This window comes from Lepidochelys kempii, chromosome 6 (assembly GCF_965140265.1).
Source record: "Lepidochelys kempii isolate rLepKem1 chromosome 6, rLepKem1.hap2, whole genome shotgun sequence".
In the NCBI taxonomy this organism is placed as follows: domain Eukaryota; kingdom Metazoa; phylum Chordata; order Testudines; family Cheloniidae; genus Lepidochelys; species Lepidochelys kempii.
In genome coordinates this window covers 52,333,294-52,357,158 of record NC_133261.1, presented here as the reverse complement: position 1 = coordinate 52,357,158, position 23,865 = coordinate 52,333,294, and the positions used below count along the sequence as shown (strand labels likewise).

Below are 23,865 nucleotides of genomic sequence, written 5' to 3'. Positions count from 1 at the left end.
CTTGAAGACTGGAAACTGTAGTTGCAGGTCACATATTGGCTTCCTGTCTCTTAGGCTCAGTGGCAGAACAGCAGCCAGGAGAGTCCTACAGTCAGGGAAGGAGGGTCTCTACATTTACCAGGTGAAGGCTGAGAGAGAGACATCGGTAGGGACCAGTAACCAGCAGGAGGAACATCTCAGAACTGTGAAGCTTTAGAGACAATGGCTAGGCAAGATCCTGAGGGGCAGTGTGAGACTATCGGTCTGAGTCGTTATGAATTTCAGTAACGAAAAAGCTTTGAGAAGTGGAGCTGTGCTATTGTTTGGAATGACATTTAATCTTCCCCAGCTGGGGAGATCAGCCTACATGCTAAATATCGCTTGCTTACAAACCTTTATTTCAATTTTATGGAAGTCTCAATTTGGAAGAAAAAAATTAAGCTCTCGACCAATGAAAGTGCAGTTTTTATGTAAATCCTTTAGAACATTACATAAAATGAGTATTAATCATGAACCTTGTATACACAATTGGGAGCAGAGTATGATCCAATCAAATTAGTGTGATGTAAAATGTGTATTAAAATGCCTACACTCATCAATCTAGGCCATCCTCCCCACAATAGAGCCTGCAATTATTTTAATTGAATTTTGTGAAAAAAAGTGGGAGGTATGTGGGTAAAACCACCATAACCACTGCAGTATTCACACACTTATGTAAATATGTGTTGTTAATAAAAATACTTTGCATTTATAGGCTGAAACACACTGTATGATAGCAGTGTGTGGTCAGCAATAGAATCCTGGAACCTTGACTCCTGTTCTCTTGTTTTCCATGAGACAGAAACCATTCCTCACTTTAAACTTACTACATTATCTGGGAAGTCATCTGGCTGCTCTGTGCCTCCATTTCCTAATCTGTAATATGGGGGTAATACCTCACAGGGATATTGTGAAAATTAATGCATATAAAGAACACTGATGCTGAGATGAAATGCTGTAGAGGACAAAGGATCATTCTCTCCAAAATGCTCTTCTCCGAACTCAATGACCAGTAGCGGGCAGCTCCATGCTCTTCGTCAGCAGCAGCCCTTCCCTACGCAATCACCATCTCGTTGTCCCTGTCTTCTCCAACCCCACCCATGAGAGCGATCTTCTCACTGACCCCAGCTAGTCTCTTTGCCTTTTCCCCCCTCAGAGTCAGAGTTGCCATTTCACTGACCCTTTCACTTCTGTCTCTGCTGAAGCAGTAGCTATCATGTCACTTATCCTCACTGTTCTCCCATGAAGTGGAAGATAGCATAGCACTGACAAACTCTTCTCCTGCCACTACCATCCCAGCATTGATACCCACCCATTAGAACACTGGGGTCTGCTATGTACTGGGGCTGTTTGGCCCAAAGATTTGGAAGTGGGGTTTATAGAGGAAAACAACTTATCCCACAGCAGAGTTGGTGCCATCCTTGGCACAGGAGAGCAACCAGCACTGTGCAAGCCTTATTGGCAGAGAGCGGGGCCTAGCCCACCAGACAGGTTAAACTCCACATCCTCACAGAGACTGCCACTAGCTCACAGTAGTACTTCAAGCTGATTAGTGACTTTATCCTCTATTCATTAGGCTAGAGAACATGACAGTGAGTACAGCCCAGTGGTAGGGGTATTCTGCTGGGAGGAGGGAGACTCAGGTGCCAGTCCTCCTGCTCTATTGAACATTTAATTATTTGTAAAAAGTGGAAGAGACTCAAATTCAAATCTTTCCTCCGCATCAGGCAGAGGATCCTGAACCCAGCTCTCTCATTTCCTGGGCGAATGCTCTAATCACTACACTAACAGTTCCAGGAGGACAGCACCTCCTCTGGTTGTTTTCTGTGGGTTTAGATGTGCTCAGAACACATCTCCTGTATTAGGTTCCAAAGACAAGCGAGACAGGGGAATGTCCTGTTTGTGAATTCTGCTGAGGCTTAGGCACCAGTTAGACACCGAGCTTCTGGGCGGTGACAGGCCATGGCAGCTGTGTGCATGACCAGCCACTGAAATTTAGGAGCCATGGGGACTTTAATGGCAGAAAATTATGCATCTATAGACTTTAGGCACTTAACAGGGTTATGCAGCAGTTGTGTGTGGTTTTTGTGGGTGCCTAAATTTTGAGTTTTGTGGCCTAAGTCCCATTGTGAATTCTACCCCTAGACTCCAGTGTGATGCCAAAGTTTGTTTGTTGTAGCCTCTTCCCTGACTTCTTGGGGTATGTCTATGCTAGGGATGGGGGGAGGAGAGTAATAAAAAACCCTGAGGCCTCAAGTCTCTATAGACTCGGGCTTGCGCTGTAGTGCTGAAAATAGCAGCGTAGGTGTTCCCGATTGGGCTGTGAAACCTGGCAAGGGGGGGGGGGTGGGCTTCAGAGCCTAGGCAGGATTATCTACACTATTTTTAGTGCTGTAGTATGAGCCCCACAAGCCTAAGATTCTAGACCTGGGCTCTGAGATTTGCTGCCAGGGGTTTTGTTTTGGGCAGTGTTGGCAGTTGGCATGTGTGTGCGCTCTCTCTGTATACTGCACCGCCTGTGAAGATAGCCGGCTCAGCAGACCTCAGTAGTAGTGCTCAGAAAGACCAGACTCCATTTGATGGTGAAGGCGCTTGGCCAGGTTTATTGCTGATCAAGCCTGGTACCAGTGCCTGATAGATTCTACAGGTACACAAATGCATGTATGCCTATGACAATGGACTCCACTCGGGCAGCAGTGGGACTTTCTGCTTCTCCCTAGGCTGGACAAAGGTGCGCCTCCTAGGATTTCTCTTTTATACATTGATCCAAACAAGTTACGTCTTACACTTCTGACATGGTTAGTTACCAACCTTACACCTTGTACCTGCTGGTTCAAACAAAACATTTCCATCCATCATCCTGTCCTGCCCTCCACTCCTTGTTTTACAGGGCGGTCAGTGTATTCCTGAACTTTCTCCTACGATTGTGTTTAGGTGGGGGTGTACCTGTACTAACCTTCTTGAATGTATAGATGAACACCCTGTGGCAACTACTTCTTAGGAGTGCTTGTGCTTTTGCAACGTTCAGTGCTTTTGCCAAGTTCATGGAACAGACAGTGAACTTATAAGCAGGCATTTGCTTTATGATCAGGCCTGACTTTGGTTCAAACCTCAGGCCTTGCATAAGGCCCTATGCTCCAGGCTCTCTCTCCCTAGAGTACTTATAGACATTGCCTTAATTGCTCATTCTGGTCAAGATATGAGACCAGTGAGTTGTCTAGATGCACCACAACTAGAACTGATTTCCTGTGCAGATTTAATTGTAAGCTTTCCCTCCTATGCAGCCAGCATGCAAACTCCCTTCCACAATGCCCTTCCTAAGCCAGGATTGCTATCCCTATCTACCTACTATTTATACTGGTTGCTTTTCTGTGCATAAAGGGAGCATATAGTTTTGTTTGTATACAGAGCAGAAAGTAATGATTGAGAGAGTAAATTACTCTTCCTATAGTCTGCTTTTTTATTTATCTGACAGTTAACAGTCAAAGAATGAAATGAGTAGTTGTATAACTATAAAATAGTAATGGAAGAATAGTTGTTACCATGTGACCTCCCAAAAGGTTTCTTCTATCTGTGGGACACTGAATCCAGGTTTTTCTTAGAAAATGAGCTGCTATTGAAACAAAGGAGATTAAAAGTGAGTCTTCCCTGAAACAAGATTGAAAAAGTATGAGGAAAAACGGGGGGAAATCTGGAAAACATGTCAAAAACAACAATTCTCATATTCCAGGCATTAAGAGAGGGTTTAGAAGGTAAAAATATAATTTCTTTTCTTCAGCAAATGCTCCCACAGGCCCCCTCAGGTTTAAATCAAACCTTCCTCCATTTATTATGGAGACAGTGCAGTGAATATGCTGAAAATGGTAAAGCCAGGGCTGTGATATTTAAGCTACTAAAATTCAATAATAAACTCCTAGTAATGGATTTTCTTTTGATATCTTATTGCAACATAAAATGTTAAATGAGATAGCCCAGAACCAGAGACTCCACATCTCCTCACTCCCTCAAAAACACATCAAGTATGAAATTATAAATTTAACCTCAAGAGAACTTGAACAAGTGGTTCTGGTGAAACTTTTACATTAACCCCATCTTAATATTTTTGGAAAATCATCAGTTTATGTAAAACAGTGAGCTGTATGAATTCAACCAGTGACGGTCAGAGAAAGGTGCAAGCAGAATACTGTGTCTATTAAAGAAAGATTGAGGGTTTCTTCCAGCTCCTGTTTTCATCAATGACAAAACTTTTATTGATCTAAATAGAAGAAGGATTGGCCAACTGCTTAGTAAATCCCCCCGAAATAATATGTAGTTTACAGACACAGCGTGGAATAATAGTTAGAACACGGAATAATAATCAAAACTCCTGGGTTCTATTCAAAGCTCTGCCATTGTGTAATTTTGAAAAAGTCAATGGAATTTTTTTTTTCTGAAACTTCCATTAGTTTTGGGTTCCTCTGTGTATCCAACCTGAAACATTAAAGGCCTGAGAGTCAGAAATGCTTAATACCTGCAACTCCCATTTACCTCAGTCACTGTTTTTACAGTGTGTAAGGTCTACAGAGTGGCTTTTAGACAAGAAAAACTCAGGTCCTTGCAAGCTCTGCCTCACAGAGTTCCTGCTAATTCACTGCTGCCTACAAAATCAGAAGTGCTCTAGTTCAAGTCTCAGATGTGATAATGAGCACACTAGTGTTTTACCAATGATCTGAGATGTTTCTGAACTGTCTGCCCTAGTTTCCAGACACAAATACACAAGCACCCATTGATACACATTAAGAGAAGGATCCAATCCCTCACTGATTTTTCTTTCTATGGGGAATTTTCACTTATCTATTTTATAATGTTGAGTAAAGCCCAAATTAAAATGTAGTAACATGCCATGTTAACTTTAGTCATCTATGATAAAAGGGAAGTCTGGACATGCTTGCAGGTACTTGTTTACTTTACAATGAAAGTTGAAAAAGTCCTGGTAAGGAAGATATGAAAGGGCTTTAATAGTTTTTGGGGAAAAAAGCGTTCTTCACCCTCAACCCTTGGAATCTTGAAACATAGCTTCATGTGCACAGCTTGGGTGTTTTGTTTTGTTTTTTAAACAGAGATCATTAGTATTGGGCTGTTTGTAATCAACTCCTACATAACTGTTGTAGTTAATGCTTTAATTCTAGGCTGAGGAGCCACACTACCAAGATGTCAGAATATTTGGACTTTGCAACATATCCAGAGCAAAGCCAATTGTTGGGCTCTAAAATTCTTTCCACTGTCACTCATGGGTCATGTGATTCAAGTGCTGATAGGCAACACCTATGGCCAAGAAGGAAAGTATACACTACAACTCATTCCGAAGTGATGGTATTGTGGAACTGGTATCTGGATCATCATGTGCATGTGGTGGCCATTCACTAAGAAAGCAAGGAAAAGAGCCAGTAAGACCAGCTGACAGTCGCAGCTTCATTCCAGTATTTCCATGATTCTTGGTTTAACCGTTGTCCTCAGTGTTTTAAATGTAACAATTTCTACATAGTCCATGTTTAACAGAATCAGATTTAAAATATACTCAAAAAGGTTTGAAGATAATGCCACTATGTTACAGGAAACTGCTAAAAGTCCAGATTACATTTTGCAAACCAATATGGAACACCTTTAATCCTGAAAGATTCCAAAGTCTCTTGTAGAATTCCTCTGAGACAGAAGCTTTGGGCCTGAACCTGGGCCCAATTAAGTCAGTAATAAAATTCCAACTGACTTAAATGAAAACAGAATTGGGCCTTATTTATAGGAATCTTTTCATTCACCACTGAAATGTAGCCAGTTCTAGCTCTACAGGCTTTAGGGCTGGTAAGTAATATATCCAACTGAACCAGTAAAAGAGATTTACATAAACTTAAATAAATTAGCAGAGATGGTATCTGGCCATGGTAAAAATTGTGCTGGATTCTGAAAACTGTTTCCTTAATCTCCTGGACAACTAACATTTACTCAAAAGAATGTAGTTGGTAGACGGTATGTTTAGTAACCATTATGTGCAGTTCAACTACTTATAGCCTAAAAAAAAAAACAAAGCCACATTTGGTTAACTGCAAGCAATTTTATTGTAAAATCTAAACCGTAAATGATTAGAAACAAAATTACTACTTTCATCACTACCTTCCTTGCATAAAATATACCCAACCCAGTATCTTCCATAAGTAAACAAAACGAATTTTAGCCTTCAGTTGTTATTCCACCTGGATATGAATTAACTACTATCAGATACATTGTACTACAGGAAACTAGAGTTAAGCAAGAAAGTTACTGTATGTATATGGATTCCTTTACTACTTGCAATTTATTTATTTATTTTTAAAGTACTGTAATGCTCACATACTGGGCAATTTATTTTTGACAAAATCAGGTGAAGTTCTATCAACATGAACACCAAATTAGTTCACCTACATTGATAATCACAGTATTTATATAAGTTTTTTTCAGTTGTTTAGCCAGAAATTTGGGACCTTACCTCAAAAACCAATTGAAACACAATTTTTTCCATTTAAGTATTCTGAGTTTAATTTCCTAAACAAAAATAATTTTTAGCCTTAAAGAGAGATCTGCATAAAATCATTACCAGCCTAGAATACTGGTGTTACAAGGTACTAGATTATCAAAGTCAATCACTTTTGATTGCAGACATAAGAATAGACACGTATTACTGCATCAAGCCTGAAAGACATGTATATCTTGTGTGGACATCTGCTACATTTGTTACTGTCTGACAGCTTATTCTCCAGTTAGGTGGATGTAAAATCCACGGACGGACCAACTGCATGTAGCACAGTTTACAGGTTAGATCGTTCCTTTGCAGACATGCGAGATGTAGATCGTGTATACGTTCTAATCATATCCTAAAAGCAACATGAAATTAATTAGGCTATGTAAAACATACATTTAGGGCAAATTCTATTAAAAGAAGTTTCTTACATTTGAACACAGTCAAATCAACATTAAAGAAACTAACCGGTGCTCATTTAGTAAACAGCACAAGTGAAACATTTTGTTTAGTAACTGCCATTTTATCCCTTTCTCTTTATGCAATTGTAGCAGATAAAGTTATGTGCTAAGCTAACTAGAGTATTAAGTGTATGCATGGACACCTTCTGAAATATAAAACCACTAAAATTCAGTCCTTGTAAAGCACCAACTAATTTGGACCAATTAGCATTGCAATTAATGGCGATTCTCTCATTGTATGATTATCAAAACACTGAATTATCCGCAAGTAAAAAAAAACCCTCAAAATTATATTCCACCAAGGTAGAGAGTCATGAAACAAGCTAAGGTATTCAGCCAATCAAAGTCTTGTTAAGTAGAAAGAAGCCATCCTTAACATACCTGTTTGCCAGCTTCAGCATTGTATTTGTCCAGCAGAGCTTGAATACGGGCACCATAGTCAGGATGAACATCAGTGAAGTTTTTCACCTGAAATAGTAAGGAAAATCACGGCTTGAACAGACAATTTCATTTCTCAGTTTCACATTCATACTTGGTTCTTGCCAATTCCAAAACCTGCCATCAATAGGCTATATTTAATAAGAATTATCAACAATTCCCCAAATCAAGCACCAGTTCATATCTAGACCAGGTAGCAAGGAGTGAATCATGGGAATTAAGTCACCTAGGACAACATCCTGATCTACTGCAAATTAAACAAACATTGCACAGGTGTTTTCCATTGGGGGGTGATGAAGCCATTCTTCTTCCTAGCACCATTAATGTTGTTCTCCTGGATATTTCAGCAGAGTTAAATTTTGAGGAACTTTTCATCCTTCAAATAAAACCTTTATGGCCTTGACCAAACAAGGGTGGTTGGTTTTTTGTTTGTTTGTTTTGAGTAAGATATCCCTATTTTAAACACTCAGTGCAAAGCACGTATGCAGTTTAATACCTTTAAAATTCTGTTAGCCTGCCCCACAACACAGGAAGCGCAAATCACTATACTTCCACATGTGTGTGTTGAAAGTGTCAGCTCATCATCCTGCCAGCTTTAGCATTCTCCTTTATAATTACCGGTATGTACAAAATTTGTTAATTCTTTACACTCTACTGGTCATTTGTTACATAAAAGAACAGATCAACAAGTATTCTCCAAAAATACAATTTCTGACCTTCTCTTTTCATCCCCAAACTGTTATATTTGCAAACTGCAATACTGTAAGACACCAGCAGAAGCTAGACTTAAGCTAACACAATAAAATGCTACAGTAAAAGTGGTTATCTGGCACTTTACCAACCAGAAAGCTCTGGAAACCAACATTTCTGATATCCATTAAAAGTCTGGTTGGTGTGGGGCCAGCAGGCCCCCTACCTGGCTCTGCGGGGCTCCCCAGATGAGGTATCATGTCCTTCCTCCTCCTAGGTGGAGGAACAGCCACTGGGGCTCTGTGAGCTACCTCCATCCCGAGCACTGGCTCCGCAGCTCCCACTAGCTGAGAACCGCGGCCAATGGGAGCTGCAGGGGCAGCGCCTGCGGGCAGAGGCAGTGCACAGAGCCACCTGGCCACTCCTCTGCCTAGGAGCAGAAAGGATATGTTGCAGTTGCGGGGAGCTTCCCGAGGTGAGCACCGCCCAGATCCAGCATGCTAAAACCCCTTTAGTGCCCCTACCCCAAGCATCCTCCCACAACGAAACTCCCTCCCAGAGCCCACACCCCTTCCCATGTCCCAGCCCTAAGTCACATCCTGCACCCAAACTCACTCCCTCCATTGGTAATTATAACTCTTAGTTAACCACAATTTTTGACTAACCAGCACCCCCCATTCTCCCAAAGTGCCCGATAAAGCTTTTACTGTACTTACAGCTTTCTTCTGGATGAAATGCTGAGCATCTTTAAGATGGCTAGCAATGTTCTCACACAGTCTTTGGCGTTCATCTTCTTTCAGAACTTTGGTATAGAACACTCTCACCTTAGGATTGAAGTCAGTAGTTTAGTTTATGTAAGGCAAGGCCAGTTTTAATCTGATTCTATCAAAAGCTCCTCATTAACAGTAGTCAAACTGTTAAAGCTCAGGTCTTTAAACTATTGCAAGAAAGCATGAAATATTGGTTGGTATTTTCCCCAGCATAGTCCAACTGCTTCCCACCGTGATGTACAACTAAGTTTTTACATGAGGGAAGGAATAAGAAAGAGGCAAAGAGAATGACATGCTGCTGATGAAAGTAGTGGTTCCAAGTCAACATTAGATTAAAGATGCAGCCATTCTGCTTCCTAGAACCATTAACGCTATTCTGCTGGATAGTTTAGCAAAATTAAATTTTGAAATTTTACATCTGCTTTACAAGACAAGTCCATTTTAACAAATCAATTTTTAACTACTCTTCCAGTTTCTAAAATTAATATTGGACTATTTCAGGAAGTAATTTACAACTATCTTACAATTACATATTTCTCCTCTGACACTATCTATAAAAAAAGCCTATGAATGAGATTTGCAAATGTACTGGCAACACTGTTTCTAGCGTTACGACACAAATTCTGTGTTCACTGCTATTTGTTTAATTACTTTAATTATCTTATACATCAATGTAATCCAGTTCTGTTGGAATTAACACAATGCGATACAAATGTTATAGTTTAGATATCTGCAGCAACTAATTACATCAAGCTCGGAAAAAAAAGAGCTAAATTCTGCATCTGGGTATTCGTATTCAGGTTGGCCCAAAAAATTTACTATTTGCATTACTTAGTGTAAAGAAACATTTCTTAAAGGTTAACTGAAATGACAGTATTCTAAGGAAAGTGTGGTTCTTAAGAGTAGGGGAAGTGTTACCAAGATACCTAGAGAAAAGTGATAAAATGTGGAGAAAATATGTTTCTGGTAAAATATTGGACTTTATATTCTCTTGGTATCACACTGCAATAAAACAGGTGACCCTCACTTTTGCAGGTGCAATTTTGCATGCAAAGAAATGTACATGAAAATTTGAACTGGTCATATCTGAGTTGAAGAAAGTGCTGTGGAAGAATGAGTTGTGAGGAACCACAGCTTTTTCACTGGGCAGTCAAAGTCAAAGCAGTCCTTGAAATTAGGGCTGTCAAACTATCAAAAAAATTAATCTTGATTAATTGCAAGATTTAAAAAGTTAATCTCAGTTAATTGCCGTTTTAATCGCATTGTTAAACAATAACAGAATACCAATTGAAAATTATAATAAAGGTATGGATGTTTCTATATTTAATATACTGATTTCAGTTACAACACAATACAAAGTGTACAGTACTCACTTTGCTTATTACAAATATTTGCACTGTAAAAATATAGTATTCTTCAATTCACCTCATAAAAGTACTGTAGTGAGATCTTTATCATGAAAGTGCACTTATAAAAGTAGACTTATTTTTGTTACACAACTGCACTCAAAAACAAAACAATGTAAACCTTTAGAGCCTATAAGTCCACTCAGTCTCACTTCTTATTCAGCCAATCGCTAAGACAAACAAGTTTTTGTTTACATTTACGGAATTATAATGTTGCCCGCTTCTTATTTACAATGTCCCCTGAAAGTGAAAACAGATGTTCGCATGGCACTTTTGCAGCTGGCATTGCAAAGTATTTATGTGTCAAATATGCTAAATATTCATGCTTTGGCCGCCTTTCCAGAGGACATGCTTCCATGCTGATGACACTCACTAAAAAAAAATAATGCGTTAATTAAATTTGTGACTGAATTCCTTGAGGAAGAACTGTATGTCTCCTGCTCTGTGAGTTACCTGCATTCTGCCATATATTTCATGTTATAACAGCCTCAAATGATGGGCCAGCAAATAAACAAACCTATATTTGTAAGTTTCACTTTCACAATAGAAATCACACTATAGTACTTGTATGAGGTGAATTGAAAAATACAAATTCAAAAATATAAAGTGAGCACTGTACACTTTGTATTCTGTCTTGTAATTGAAATCAGTAAATTTGAAAATGTGGAAAACATCCAAAAATATTTATAAATTTCAACTGGTACTGTATTATTGTTTAACAGTTCAATTAATCACCATTTTTTTTAGTTAGTCGCATGAGTAATTAATTTGCAGCCCTACTTTAAATTAATTGGCATAAAGATCTTTCAAGGCCTCCTCAGAACTGGCCTTAAATTTAGGCTAGATGCTTCAAGGGAAAACCAACATCCAGATAATACAGTCAAATTCCAGAACAATGTTATAATAAGTCCTTTTCACACAGCATACCTGAGACACATTATCCTCATTTTCACTATTGAAGCGCTGCACATCATAGCATGCGACAGACATGCGGCTTTCCTTCAAATTGGGCTGATCTTCAGGACCAGTAAAACTGTTTGGATAATAATTTGGGGCACCACCTTTAAAAGAAAAGATCAAAATATCAGTCCTTTTAGTTTAGATTAGGAGACAGTGAAATTATAAAGCACCTTGAAGGAATATATTCAAACTGATTTAGATAATCCTTTTACCCGGTTATCATGCCTATATTTCCTTCGCTTTCTTTGTAAAACAGCTGCCAACACTTTGCCTCACACTCTTCAAAAGATACAGCTCAGCAGTTACAATGTTCTGCAGCCTCAAACCCATATCTGATATAGCTGGTCAAAACTTGGAATTTTGAACATTTGTTTTTGTTCTAAATCAGAACAAAAGCAAAATTTCCTGTGAAATGGAAATTCTGAAAAAATAAAATAGAATATTTCAAATATCAATCACATTAAGCACTATTACTACAGGTATCATGAAATAATGCACCTAAAAATATAAAAGTTAGTTTTAAAACAATTATTTCCATTTTTCTGAAATTAAGTTCTCAAACAAAAATTTCTAAATTTTGGAATGTTCGTGGGAAATTTAAAAAAAAAAAAAAACCTACAACCCCCCAGTTTTGTCAAAATGACATTTTCTGAAGGAAAACTTTCAACAAAAATTTTCGAACCAGCCCTAGTATCTGGATTTGAATCTACCCATTTCTAATTTCCTGAGTTTTCTTTAAAATTCCTGGTATTAAAAATTAAGGCAGAATCTAAACCCCCTCCCTGTGTGGAAAGAACCTGTTCTGTGCAAAAAGGAGGCTTAGTCACCTGCACATACTGTCTCCCATCCCATATTTTTAATGGCTCAATTATGCAAGATGCCAAGTGCTCTGACCACAATCTAGCAAAACAGTTGAACACATGCTTAGCTTTAAACCTATGAGTAGTCCCATTTACTTTAGATACCACTGACTTCAATGGGACCACTCACATACCTAACAGTTAATCATGTTTTGCTGGATCAGGGGCCAAAATGTTCAGCATCTTGTAGGATCAAGGCCTGTGAGAGATGAAGAGGGTGTTTTAAATTGTTAAGCACCAACTAACTTTTTATCCAAAAATTACTTAAATTTACAGTCTAGCAAAATAAGAAATGGCATACCATATCAATGCCAATTCAGGGATGTTACTCCCACAATTTTAGTCAAATGGGGTTCATCACTCCTATGGGAATACCACAATTAAAGACAAACAAAATAATCTATTACTAGTGATTGAATAATAATAACAAAATTAATGACTAATAATTCATTAATAATGGCTAGGATTAATTAATGACTAGGAAAGGAAAAGAGAACCATAGCATACAAGCTGTAAGTGACATTTACTACAGTACATCTTTCTGTGGTGAACTTTGAACAGAGATTTATGCCTTAACATTGGGTCTACCTCTGCTGGACATGCTCTTTTCTACCAAAAGTAAAAGCACAGTCTGTATTTTCCCCAATATCAGTACTGAGTCCTTTCTTAGACTATGTCTACGCTAGCACTTTTGTTAGTAAAACTTCTGTCGGCCAGGGGTGTGAAAAAACACACCCCTGACCAATGTAAGTTTCACCAACAAAAGCACGAGTGTGGAGACGCTCTCCCGCTGACATAGCTTCTATCACTCATTTGGGGTCATTTAATTATGCTAAAGGAAGAGATCTCTCCCGTTGGCATAGAGCAGCTACACAGGAGACCTTACAGTGACACAGCTGTAGTGGTAAAGCTCTGCTGCTGTAAGGGCCGTAGTGCAGACATAGCCTTATTATCTCATGGATAACCATGAGCAAAGGAATTTTGTTTAAGGATTGATGAATCCTGTATGGTTTATCATGGACAACCTAAACAGTTCATAAATAGGCAGAGTTAAGTAATCTTAACTAAGATCCTATGAAATCAAAGTGTTTGACTTGGTTAATTAAAAGAAGCCAGTCAAGGTAGAGTCTTGATGCAGGAAAATGAATGAAAATTAAGAATCTTACATTTAAATTAAATCCCATTATTTCTTGCAGTTTACCAAGGTTAGCTCATGTTTCCTTTCTAAGAATACATAGTCTAAATATTCTGGCTTTTAATAGGAGAAGCTGTTAATACCTTAAATGACAATACCATTTCACTATCCCATTAAAATTATTACAGGAAAAATTTAGGCAAATCCTTTGGCACTGCTTTTGTTAACTCCACCTCACCAACGATGCTGAAGTCTAGGTGACATGTTGCAGAAGCAGTGCTGCATTGGGAGGCTGCTTCTCCTGGATGCTGTGCTGTGGCTTCTTTGCCTTGTCAGCTATCTTCTTGCTGCTGCTGCTTGCTTGTAAAGAGGTGAACTATGCTGAACTGAGTGCTGCTGTTTACTCCCTCAGTTCAGAGAGATTTATTATCTCTCTGTAGAGGGAAGAAACCCCTCTTTTAGGGGCTTGGTTGCTTCAGATATCAGTTTGTCACAGTTCAGTGCCTTAACACCTTTGTCTGATGATCTTAGTGTATACCTTCAGCTTACGAATATACCATATGCTACCGAATATGTAGTAGGATTGTAATTCTTCAGCTTTGTGATTATTTTGCATTCGTCTTTGTGGTAGTAAATCAGCAGAACATCTTTAAGCATAGAATTTTAACTTTTTATTCAATACATTTATTGAGACATCCTTTGAACTCCACCAGGGCTCACAAGAAGTTGGAATTCCCTTTCAAATGAGTCCAAACACTATTTCCTCTGAGCTCTGAAAGTAATTTTTTGGAAAAATTACATAGTTCTTAAGAGTAGGGATGTAAAATGTTAAGCATTAGTCTTACCAGTTACCCCGACTTAACTGTTAACCCCCGCACTGGCTGGCGCAGTCGGATCAGCCCCAGCCGCGTGCAAGCCAGATGGGCCCCAGCCACACAACAGCCAGCCCTTTAATCAGTTAGCCATTTAAACAAAGTATTTTTTAGTAGTTTAAACAGTTAACTTTTTAAATGGTGATTACATCCCTACTTAAGAATGTCTTTGAACTTAAATGGTCATCACAGATGGTATTGTCTTTTTTTCTTACCATTCTTGGAGAGAAGGTTATTGTCTGAGTTTGGTAACTAGTTGCTTAAGCAATGCCAGATATTAACTGAAGAATTAGTTATCAATATTTTATATTAAAATGGCTTGTATTACTAACCAGTTATAGCATCAAATGATCTTAATATATTTGTACATAAAATATCTCACAATTCACACAACCATGGAATCAGGCAGTTATTACATGATGGCTTGCATTTAGATGCAAAACTGCAAATATCTCAAAAACAATTGTATGCAATTTTAAGAATTTGAGAAGCAAAGGTTTTCTTTCACCTTAAACATGGAAAGGAGGGACGTAATTAATATCTTCTGTAAGATATTTCCCAATCACAAATATTCTCATTCAAATTTAAACCATGAAAACTTTGAGTGTTTACATAAGAAATCAGTTTCAATAAGGATATTTCTAGAATTCTTTTTGTGGGTTTAAACTAAGATTTTTCTTTTCAAAGAGGAGGAATAAGAGACCCACTTTCCCCCCTTGGTTTATAGTTCTGGTAACACATCCTAAGCGTTACTTCTTTTTGGAATTTTCTGAATAAGAACATCCTCGCATTCTTTTATACAGTTAGGATTTTTTTTCAAACAAACATCTTACAACATCTGTTGTCTTGAGATAAAGATAATATCTATAACAAACTGGTATCTTATACATGAAGGATGTGTTCTACTCTTTGATAAGGCATACATGTTGATTTGTTTGCCTTTTTGACCACATGGTTCCTAGACTTACAACCAGACAGCTGTAGTACATTTACAACTTGTAATTAAAGACTCCTATCAAATATTCTTATAAGGCAAAAATCACTAAACACTGCAACATCTTTCAAAAATTATTTTAAAAAAATATAGAATATTAACACACAAAAAATATAAATTTGCATTCCAGCAACTGTGTAAACACAACTAGAAGTTTTAGAGATGTATCACTCTGACACACAGGGGCCTTTCACATTGATAGAAAGGACTTTTTTAGCTTGTACATTTCATATAATTAAATTAGTAACTAAAAACATAAGCATGTAAGCTATTATTCTCCAAGCCTTGTATCTATGAAAACAATTGTAAGTATCTCTTTGGAATTCAATAAAGGTCCAAGTAACAGAAGAATAAATAACCATTTTTGCATCAATACTGAGGTCTATACCTACATCTCTGTGCATAAGTGATGAAAACTGATCAGATATTAACAATGGCATGCACTTAAATATTATGGATCCATGACTCTGAAAATTTAGAAAAGTCCTTATTAAGGAGCAGCTTCTGCATACGTCTACCACACTTGAATTAGGAAAAAAAAGGTAAAGCTCGTTATTTAGGAAACAATGTAAATGGAGCAGAATATGTTCAGTCTGTTACTACTACAAAGACACTGAAAAGAGTATTTTAGTGTATCACTGTTTAGAGCAGTTTGTTTTCAACTACTCCTGCTAATTGATGGGCTGATTTTGTTCTGAAATGAACTATCTTCAAGATCAGACAAATCATTTTTAATGCCTATATACATAATGCAAATATATTACATTCAGAAATATTTTCAGGATACCTTGGTTGTCAAACACACACATAGGTCCATCTCTCTGATAGTTGGCCACACGAGTCCTATAGGGACAATTCACAGGTATTTGTAGGTAGTTGGGTCCTAAACGGTGTCGGTGAGTATCAGGATATGAGAAAAGACGACCCTAAAAATCACAATGACATGTTGTATATTCAACATTTTTTTATATTTAGTCAGAGTTTAAAGCCGGACGGGACCACCAGATGATCTAGTCTGAACTCCTGTATATCACAAGCAACCTAAATTAGACCAAAGTATTACAGATCACAGGAGACTAGAATATTGTGTGTCACGGGCAGAGAATAGGAGGACTTAGATGTAACAATGCCTGAAGTCCCCACAATGGCAGGGAAATTAAGTGAGATATATTCTGATAATCCTGGAAAGTGACTAGCACCCCACCCTGCAGATGATGATCAAAACCTCCCACCGTCACTGCCAACCTGACGGGGGGGAGGGGTGGGGGAATTCCTTCCCAACCCCACATAGGGCAATCAGTTTGACCCTGGTCATATTTTTCATGACCACCTTTTGAAACTAATCACTGAAATGAGCAGTTATGTAATGAAATGCATATTTTGCAACATGGAAATAATCATTTCATAATCCTTAATCCTCACAGATAAAATGTCAAAATGATAAGCTGTCCTGAACTTTCAAAGATTCTTTCTGAAATTCTGTGTGTGCGCGTGTGTGCGTCATAGCCCACCTATTTTTCTTTTATATTCCCATGACAATATTGCAGTGACTGTATTTTAATAAATGCCTCCTTACATAATAACAGAAACAAACCATTTACTGCTTTAGGAGCAGTAAATTTAGGATAAATTGGAGAGAGTCCAGCGAAGGGCAACAAAAATGATTAGGGGTCTGGAACACATGACTTATGAGGAGAGGCTGAGGGAACTGGGATTGTTTAGTCTGCGGAAGAGAAGAATGAGGGGGGATTTGATAGCTGCTTTCAACTACCTGAGAGGTAGTTCCAGAGAGGATGGTTCTAGACTATTCTCAGTGGTGGACGAGGACAGGACAAGGAGTAATGGTCTCAAGTTGCAGTGGGGGAGGTTTAGGTTGGATATTAGGAAAAACTTTTTCACTAGGAGTGTGGTGAAACACTGGAATGCGTTGCCTAGGGAGGTAGTGGAATCTCCTTCCTTAGAAGTTTTTAAGGTCAGGCTTGACAAAGCCCTGGCTGGGATGATTTAATTGGGGATGGGTCCTGCTTTTGAGCAGGGGTTAGACTAGATGACCTCCTGAGGTCCCTTCCAATCCGGATATTCTATGATTCTATGATTCACTCCACCCAGAGGATTGCCCAAGCAACAGAAGGCTGGCATTCAATATGTTTTAGAGTGCTGTGCGACCTTGTTCTTCCCTCCTCCACCACCCCACCTGGTGCTTCCCTCCTCCACCACCCCTCCTGGGCTATCTTGGCAGTTATTCCCCTACTTGTGTGATGAATAAATAAAGAATGCATGAATGTGAAGCAACAATGACTTTATTGCCTCTGCAAGTGTTGATCGAAGGGGGGAGGGAAGGGTGCTTAGCTTACAGGAAAGAAGAGTGAACCGGGGCGGGGGGAGGGAGGGTTGTTTCCATCAAGGAGAAACAAACAGAACTTTCACACCGTAGCCTGGCCCGTCATGAAACTGGTTTTCAAAGCTTCTCTGATGTGCACCGCGCACTCCTGTACTCTAACTGCCCTGGTGTCTGGCTGCGCATAATCAGCGGCCAGGCGATTTGCCTCAACCTCCCACCCCGCCATAAACGTCTTCCCCTTACTCTCACAAATATTGTGGAGCGCACAGCAAGCAGCAATAACAATGGAAATATTGGTTTTGCTGAGGTCTAAACGACTCAGTAAACTGCGCCAGCACACTTTTAAATGCTCAAATGCACATTCTACCACCATTCTGCACTTGCTCAGCCTATAGTTAAACACCTCCTGACTACTGTCCAGGAAGCCTGTGTATGGCCTCATAAGCCATGGCATTAAGGGGTAGGCTGGGTCCGCAAAGAGAACTACAGGCATTTCAACATCCCCAATGGTTATTTCAATAGCTGCAGCAAGGGACTTACTTTCCAGACCAGAAAATAGACTAACTGTTGAAACAAACAGTTCCTGAAGATGCGAGCGTCATGTACCTTTCCCAGCCATCCCACGTTGATCTTGGTGAAACGTCCCTTGTGATCCACCAGTGCTTGCAGCACCACTGAAAAGTACCCCTTTCGGTTTATGTACTTGCTGACTTGGTACTCCAGTGCCAAGATAGGGATATGGGTTCCGTCTATCGCCCCACCACAGTTAGGGAATCCCATTGCAGCAAAGCCATCCACTATGATCACATTTCCCAGAGTCACTACCCTTGATAGCAGCAGCTCAGTGATTGCATTGGCTACTTGCATCACAGCAGCCCCCACAGTAGATTTGCCCACTCCAAATTGATTCCCAACTGACCGGTAGCTGTCTGACGTTGCAAGCTTCCACAGGGCTATCGCCACTCGCGTGTGAGGGCTCCTCTCATCTCTGTATTCTTGCACTTCAGGTCAGGGGAAAGCAAGTCACAAGTTTCCATCAAAGTGCCTTACGCATGCGAAAGTTTCACAGCCACTGGGAATCATCCCAGACCCGCAACAATATGTGGTCCCAGCAGTCTTTGCTTGTTTCCCAGGCCCAGAATTGGCGTTCCACACCATGAACCTGCCCAATTGACACCATGGTGTGCATGTTGCAGGGGCCTGTACTTTGTGAGAAGTCTATGTCCATGTCCTCATCACTCTTGTCACTGCGCTGCAGTCGCCTCCTCCTCCCCTGGTTTCGCTTTTCTTGTAGGTTATGGTTCTGCATATCCTACTGGATAACGTGCGCAGTGTTTATAGTGCTCATAATTGCCGCGGTGATCTGAGCAGGCTCCATGCTCCCAGTGCTATGGTGTCTGCGCTGAAAAAAGGCGCGAAACAATTGTCTGCCGTTGCTCTGATGGAGGGAGGGGCGACTGACAACCCTGGCTTACAGGGTTGGCTTACAGGGAATTAAAATCAACAAAGGGGGTGGCTTTGCATCAAGGAGAAACAGAATGGCCCCCTCAAGGATAGAACTCAAAACCCTGGGTTTAGCAGGCTGTTGATTTCACAGCGGGAGGGAGGGGGGAGAAAATGAATACAAATGAATACAAAATAAATCTAATCTATTTCTTGTTTTGATCCACTTCAGCTATCTTTATACATCTTAGGCTGGCAGCAGATGGTGCAGTACGACTGCTGGCCATCGTGGTCTCCTGGCTGCTCACCAGAAAACGGTGCAGTACAACTGCCGGCAGGACTGAATCTCCATGAGACAAAGCTTAAAAAGGGAAATGACTTGGCTGAGTGACTCCCATGTCTGCCCAGGCGCCCCTGACCGACCTCACTGAGGTCGGCTAAAAGAGCACCCAGGAGTACAACGACGATGGCTACCAGTCATAATGCACCGTCTGCTGCCAAAAGGCAATAAGCTGCTGCTGTGTAGCAATGCAGTACCACGTCTGCCAGCACCCAGGAGACATATGATGACAGTGAGCTGAGCGGGCTCCATGCTTGCCGTGGTATGGTGTCTGCACAGGTAACCCAGGAAAAAAGGGCGCAAAACGATTGTCTGCTGTTGCTTTCACAGAGGGAGGGAAGGGGGGGGCCTGACGATATGTACCCAGAACCACCCATGACAATGTTTTTGCTTCATCAGGCATTGGGATTTCAACCCAGAATTCAAATGGGTGGCGGAGACTGTGGGATAGCTACCCACAGTGCAACGCTCTGGAAGTCGATGGTTGCCTCGGTACTGTGGACGCACTCCGCCGACTAAATGGACTTAGAGCATTTATGTGGGGACACATACAATAGACTGTATAAAAATGCTTTCTAAAAAACCAATTTCTATATATTTGACCTAATTTCGTAGTGAAGACATACCCCAAGTGATGTTGTTAAACCAACCTAATCCCTAGTGTAGACAGCACTAGGTCAATGGAAGAATTTTTTCCCTGGATCTAGCTACCATCTCTCAGTGAGGTGGATTAAATACAGGGGTTCTCATGTCACTTTGTTTGCTGTAATCAGTATCTACACTGAGTGCTGCAGCTGTGCCACTGCAGTGGTTTAAGTGTAGACATAGCCTTACGAAGAGAAAATGCCATGTAGGAGATTTACTCTGTGTCAGAGTAATATACCGAGCCGCTCTGCTTACCTGTAACATTTTATCAGGGCTAGGTTCAATGCCTGGTGGCATGTTGCTTGGGTCAAAGGCTATTTGTTCTACCTCTGCAAAATAATTGACAGGGTTCCTGTTCAAGACAAGTTTGCCCACAGGAATTAGAGGATAGCATTTGTGAGGCCAAACCTAGAAAACATAATACATACACTGTGATTACTACATGTTATAAAACACAGCAAGAAAACAGATTCAACTACCTGATGCAGTCATTGTGCCTAGGATTTAATCTTGGTAATGAATTATATTGGGAGGGGGAGGCGAGTATACACTTTAAGAAATATAGTAGTACTTTCCATTATAAACTTTTGCTTTCAGCAGCTTATAAATTTGCCAAACAGTAACAATTCAGGTGGAAATTTTCCATTTTTTTTTTAAATAAAATAAGCATTTGACAAAAATAGTTTAACCACTTTTAAGAGGAAGGTTAGATAAAAGCATGCAGGGCTTGCCAATGTTAACATTTTCCCCTACAGTTCTTTTTTAAGCACTCTACCACTGCCATGCTTTGAAGCAAGAAACTTGATGCTTGGCAGAGGATTAGACCTGGGATCATAAGTACACTTTACTGTTCCCCAGGAAAATCCACCCAAATTTAGCTAAATTATGAGGCTCTGAAAAAAAACCTGCCATATGAACGTGCTCAGAAGAGCTTGTCAGAAGCTTACTGGTACAATCATAGAACATGGTCCATCTATAATAAGCATGCTCCCAGGCCACTACACAGCTTTCTGTGTGGTAGATACAGAGCTTATGCTTGAATTGGGCCCCAGAAGCAGCAGTGATCCCATCCTTTTGGCCTCAGGGAAGTTGTGCTGAGCAAGGAAGAGACCGTAAGTTCCAGTCTCAACTCCTCTTCCACGGACTGGTGTTAATGCTTCATGCTGCAACGTCATCACTATTGATGAAGGCTTCATGCCCCTATTTTACATGATAGGGTAACTGAGAGGCTGTTCAAGGTAGTTTCGATCAGAGCTGGGGAAAGAACTCAGGTTTCTAACATTGCATAGCCAAGCCTGATCCAAACAGCAATACAGCCTTTCAAAAAGAACCGCCTGATCCAAACAGCAATACAGCCTTTCAAAAAGAACCTTCCCAATCTCTCTACTAGATCACAGCCCTCCAGAGCCAATACCAGACACCAAGATTCCCAACTCCAAATAACTATTACCTACCTAGCTGCAAAATCCACTGGCAAACTGTGTCACATCACCCTATGCTGTTTAATAGCCTTTTCCTGCTACCAGTTACTCCGTCATCTCCAATGGTAATAGAGATCTGTGGTATGGATCTAGAAATCCTGCGCTCAAATCCTGCTCACTACCCATTCTCCCCCCCCCCTTTTTTTTTTTTCTTGGAGCAGGAGTGGAAGGAGGGACAGGAATAGTTCCACGGGATGGAATTTTTCTCTTTTTGAAAGAAAACTGAAAACAAACACCTAGGAAATTACACGTTAAGGTTGCAAAGTAAAGCACTCAAATGTTAGAGTATTCCAGAATTAAGGTTGCCGTGTGGCCTTCTTTTGGCTCCATTGTGTGTATGCATTATGATATGCTCTTTATTCACATGATCACATTATTTGACTGAGATTCCATCCTCATTCAGAGCACATAACGAATAGTGAATGAAGAAGGAGGTAGTAAAAAAAAGAAGAGGATTTTTTTTTGCGTTTAAGGCATTAGACTGGGACCAAGGAGAGGAAGGTTCTATTGTTCGCTCTGCCACGCACTTATGTGATGTTAGGACATAATGCATATGCAGAAGGGGAAAGGAGAGAATTAAGTTTGCACAAACAACCTAATACTGGCATTTCCTATCTGACTGCTTGACTTTGTAACTTTAATATTATTTTTTGTATACAGGCGCACGCGCGCGCACACACATCCCTTAGTTACCTTAGTTACATCAAAAGGGTTAAACGGGAACTTCTCTGCTTCTTCAAATGTCATAACCTGAATGTAGAAAGTCCAGGATGGACAGTTTCCATTGGCAATAGCATTGTAAAGGTCACGCAATCCATAGTCAGGATCAGTGGAAGCCAGTCTTCCTGCTTCTTCGACAGAAAGGTTTTTGATGCCCTGATCAGTCTAACAGTAATTAAATGAAGAAGTGACACTCATTATCATTTGTAATTAATTAAAACTGGCTATGCAATACCACAGAAATAAAAAGAGCAAACTGAAGAACTATTAGACTGTTTGCATATTCCACTTTACATCTCAATTTCAGCGGGTAAATTAAATGCCACTCCACAGTACAATCTGAACACTGTCCTCTATTAATCTGAGCTCAGAAAAATAACAGAATATTTTTAAAATAATAAAATTAGGTAACTGCTTAATGTACTCTTTGTTTGGCTCTATAAGTCAGATTCTGTATTCCCCTTTATGCCACCCAGGAGACACAGAAGGGGCATGAATGGAACAAAAATGTCCCCTCGGGTATACCCTCTTGGGAAAAAAAAAAAAAAAAAAAAAACAGGGCTTCCTACCCAGCTACAGCTGTTTTACACAAATCCACCCTCCCCTGTGAAGGGTGTTTTGGGGGTGAGCAGAGGGCAAGAGGGAAGCAGTCTCATGTTGAAAGACTGATTCAAAGCATGTTCTTTGGAATGGTGCTTTTTACTTTTGAAATATTTTTCAGTCTTTAGAAACTGCATTCTCATTTCCTTGTGTTTTGGAGCAAAGAATAAAAGCTCAAAGTTGCCTCAACAAAGCTAGGAAGGGTTCAAGGATTCAAAGGCCTACACTATCAGTAGAAAAAGCAAGTTCTCAGGGAAGCTCTTTTGGTTTTATACTGGGAATCAATGCATCAGCAATAGTTTCTGGAGCCTTAATTAGCTTAAGATCCTAAGGACATTTCAGCACCATCTCGAACAGGCTAGGCCCTGAAGTTCCCTTCTAGGCTGGGGACAGGGGTCTGAAGGCTTCAGTTCCAAAGAGCTACCAAAACCAGAGCCCTTGACTTAAGGTCTTTGGCTTGAATCCAACTGGAGCTACAACCACATTAGACTTAGTCTTATTAGACTTAGTCTTATCTCTGGCAAGTGATGGTAAGAATTGAAATTGGCTCAGAGGAATCCTGAGGAATCTAAAACTGTAGATGCTAATGACAGCCAGTCCAAACCTCACATATAACCCAGACCATGGATCTCAGACTGTTCTGCAGGTTTTGCCTGCTGAAACTTCAGCATTAGGAAGGCCTGGAGCCTTCCTTGACTGTTTTTATGGACTTCAGATGTGAAAGCCCGACACACCTCACACCCACCAGGAGATGTGATTCCCCTAAGCAAAAAGAGAACTACAAGTAAGCACTGGACTCCAGAAAAATCCTGGATAAAAAGTGCATCTACTGAATGCCTGTCTGGACTATACCCTAGGCTGTTTGAACCAAGGAACCAAGTACAACACATGCACAAAATAGACTAAGATGCCATAAAAATTTCTGAAATATGCACAACCCCCCCAAATCCTTACTATACTAGAAATTATTCTTAGTACTTAAATAAATATAAAAGAACTTTGAGGAAAATAAAGTGTGATAGGGTTGGGCATGGACATAGGTAGGATTCCTACATCTGCACTGAATGGCACCAAGAAAGGTGTTCAGGATTGCTCCTCCCTTATATAACCTCAGACCCAAAATCTATGGTGTCATAAGAAAGCTCCAGCAGGCACAACAAGC

General features: G+C 40.1%; 1 protein-coding gene across 2 annotated transcripts in view; it reads right to left on the bottom strand.

Annotated features, from left to right (window-relative positions):
• Positions 1 to 6,086: 6,086 nt before the first annotated feature.
• The window catches only part of CAT (catalase), a 38,285-nt gene continuing 20,506 nt past the window's right edge, over positions 6,087 to 23,865 (bottom strand). For both annotated transcript variants that reach the window (XM_073347925.1, XM_073347924.1), the window contains 7 exons: positions 22,077 to 22,268; positions 20,158 to 20,310; positions 15,921 to 16,059; positions 11,240 to 11,373; positions 8,853 to 8,960; positions 7,390 to 7,476; positions 6,087 to 6,902 (listed from right to left, as the gene is read on the bottom strand). In XM_073347925.1, the coding sequence (XP_073204026.1) occupies positions 6,837 to 6,902; positions 7,390 to 7,476; positions 8,853 to 8,960; positions 11,240 to 11,373; positions 15,921 to 16,059; positions 20,158 to 20,310; positions 22,077 to 22,268 (879 nt within the window). In that variant the 3' untranslated portion in view covers positions 6,087 to 6,836. The remainder of the gene's footprint in view (positions 6,903 to 7,389; positions 7,477 to 8,852; positions 8,961 to 11,239; positions 11,374 to 15,920; positions 16,060 to 20,157; positions 20,311 to 22,076; positions 22,269 to 23,865) is intronic.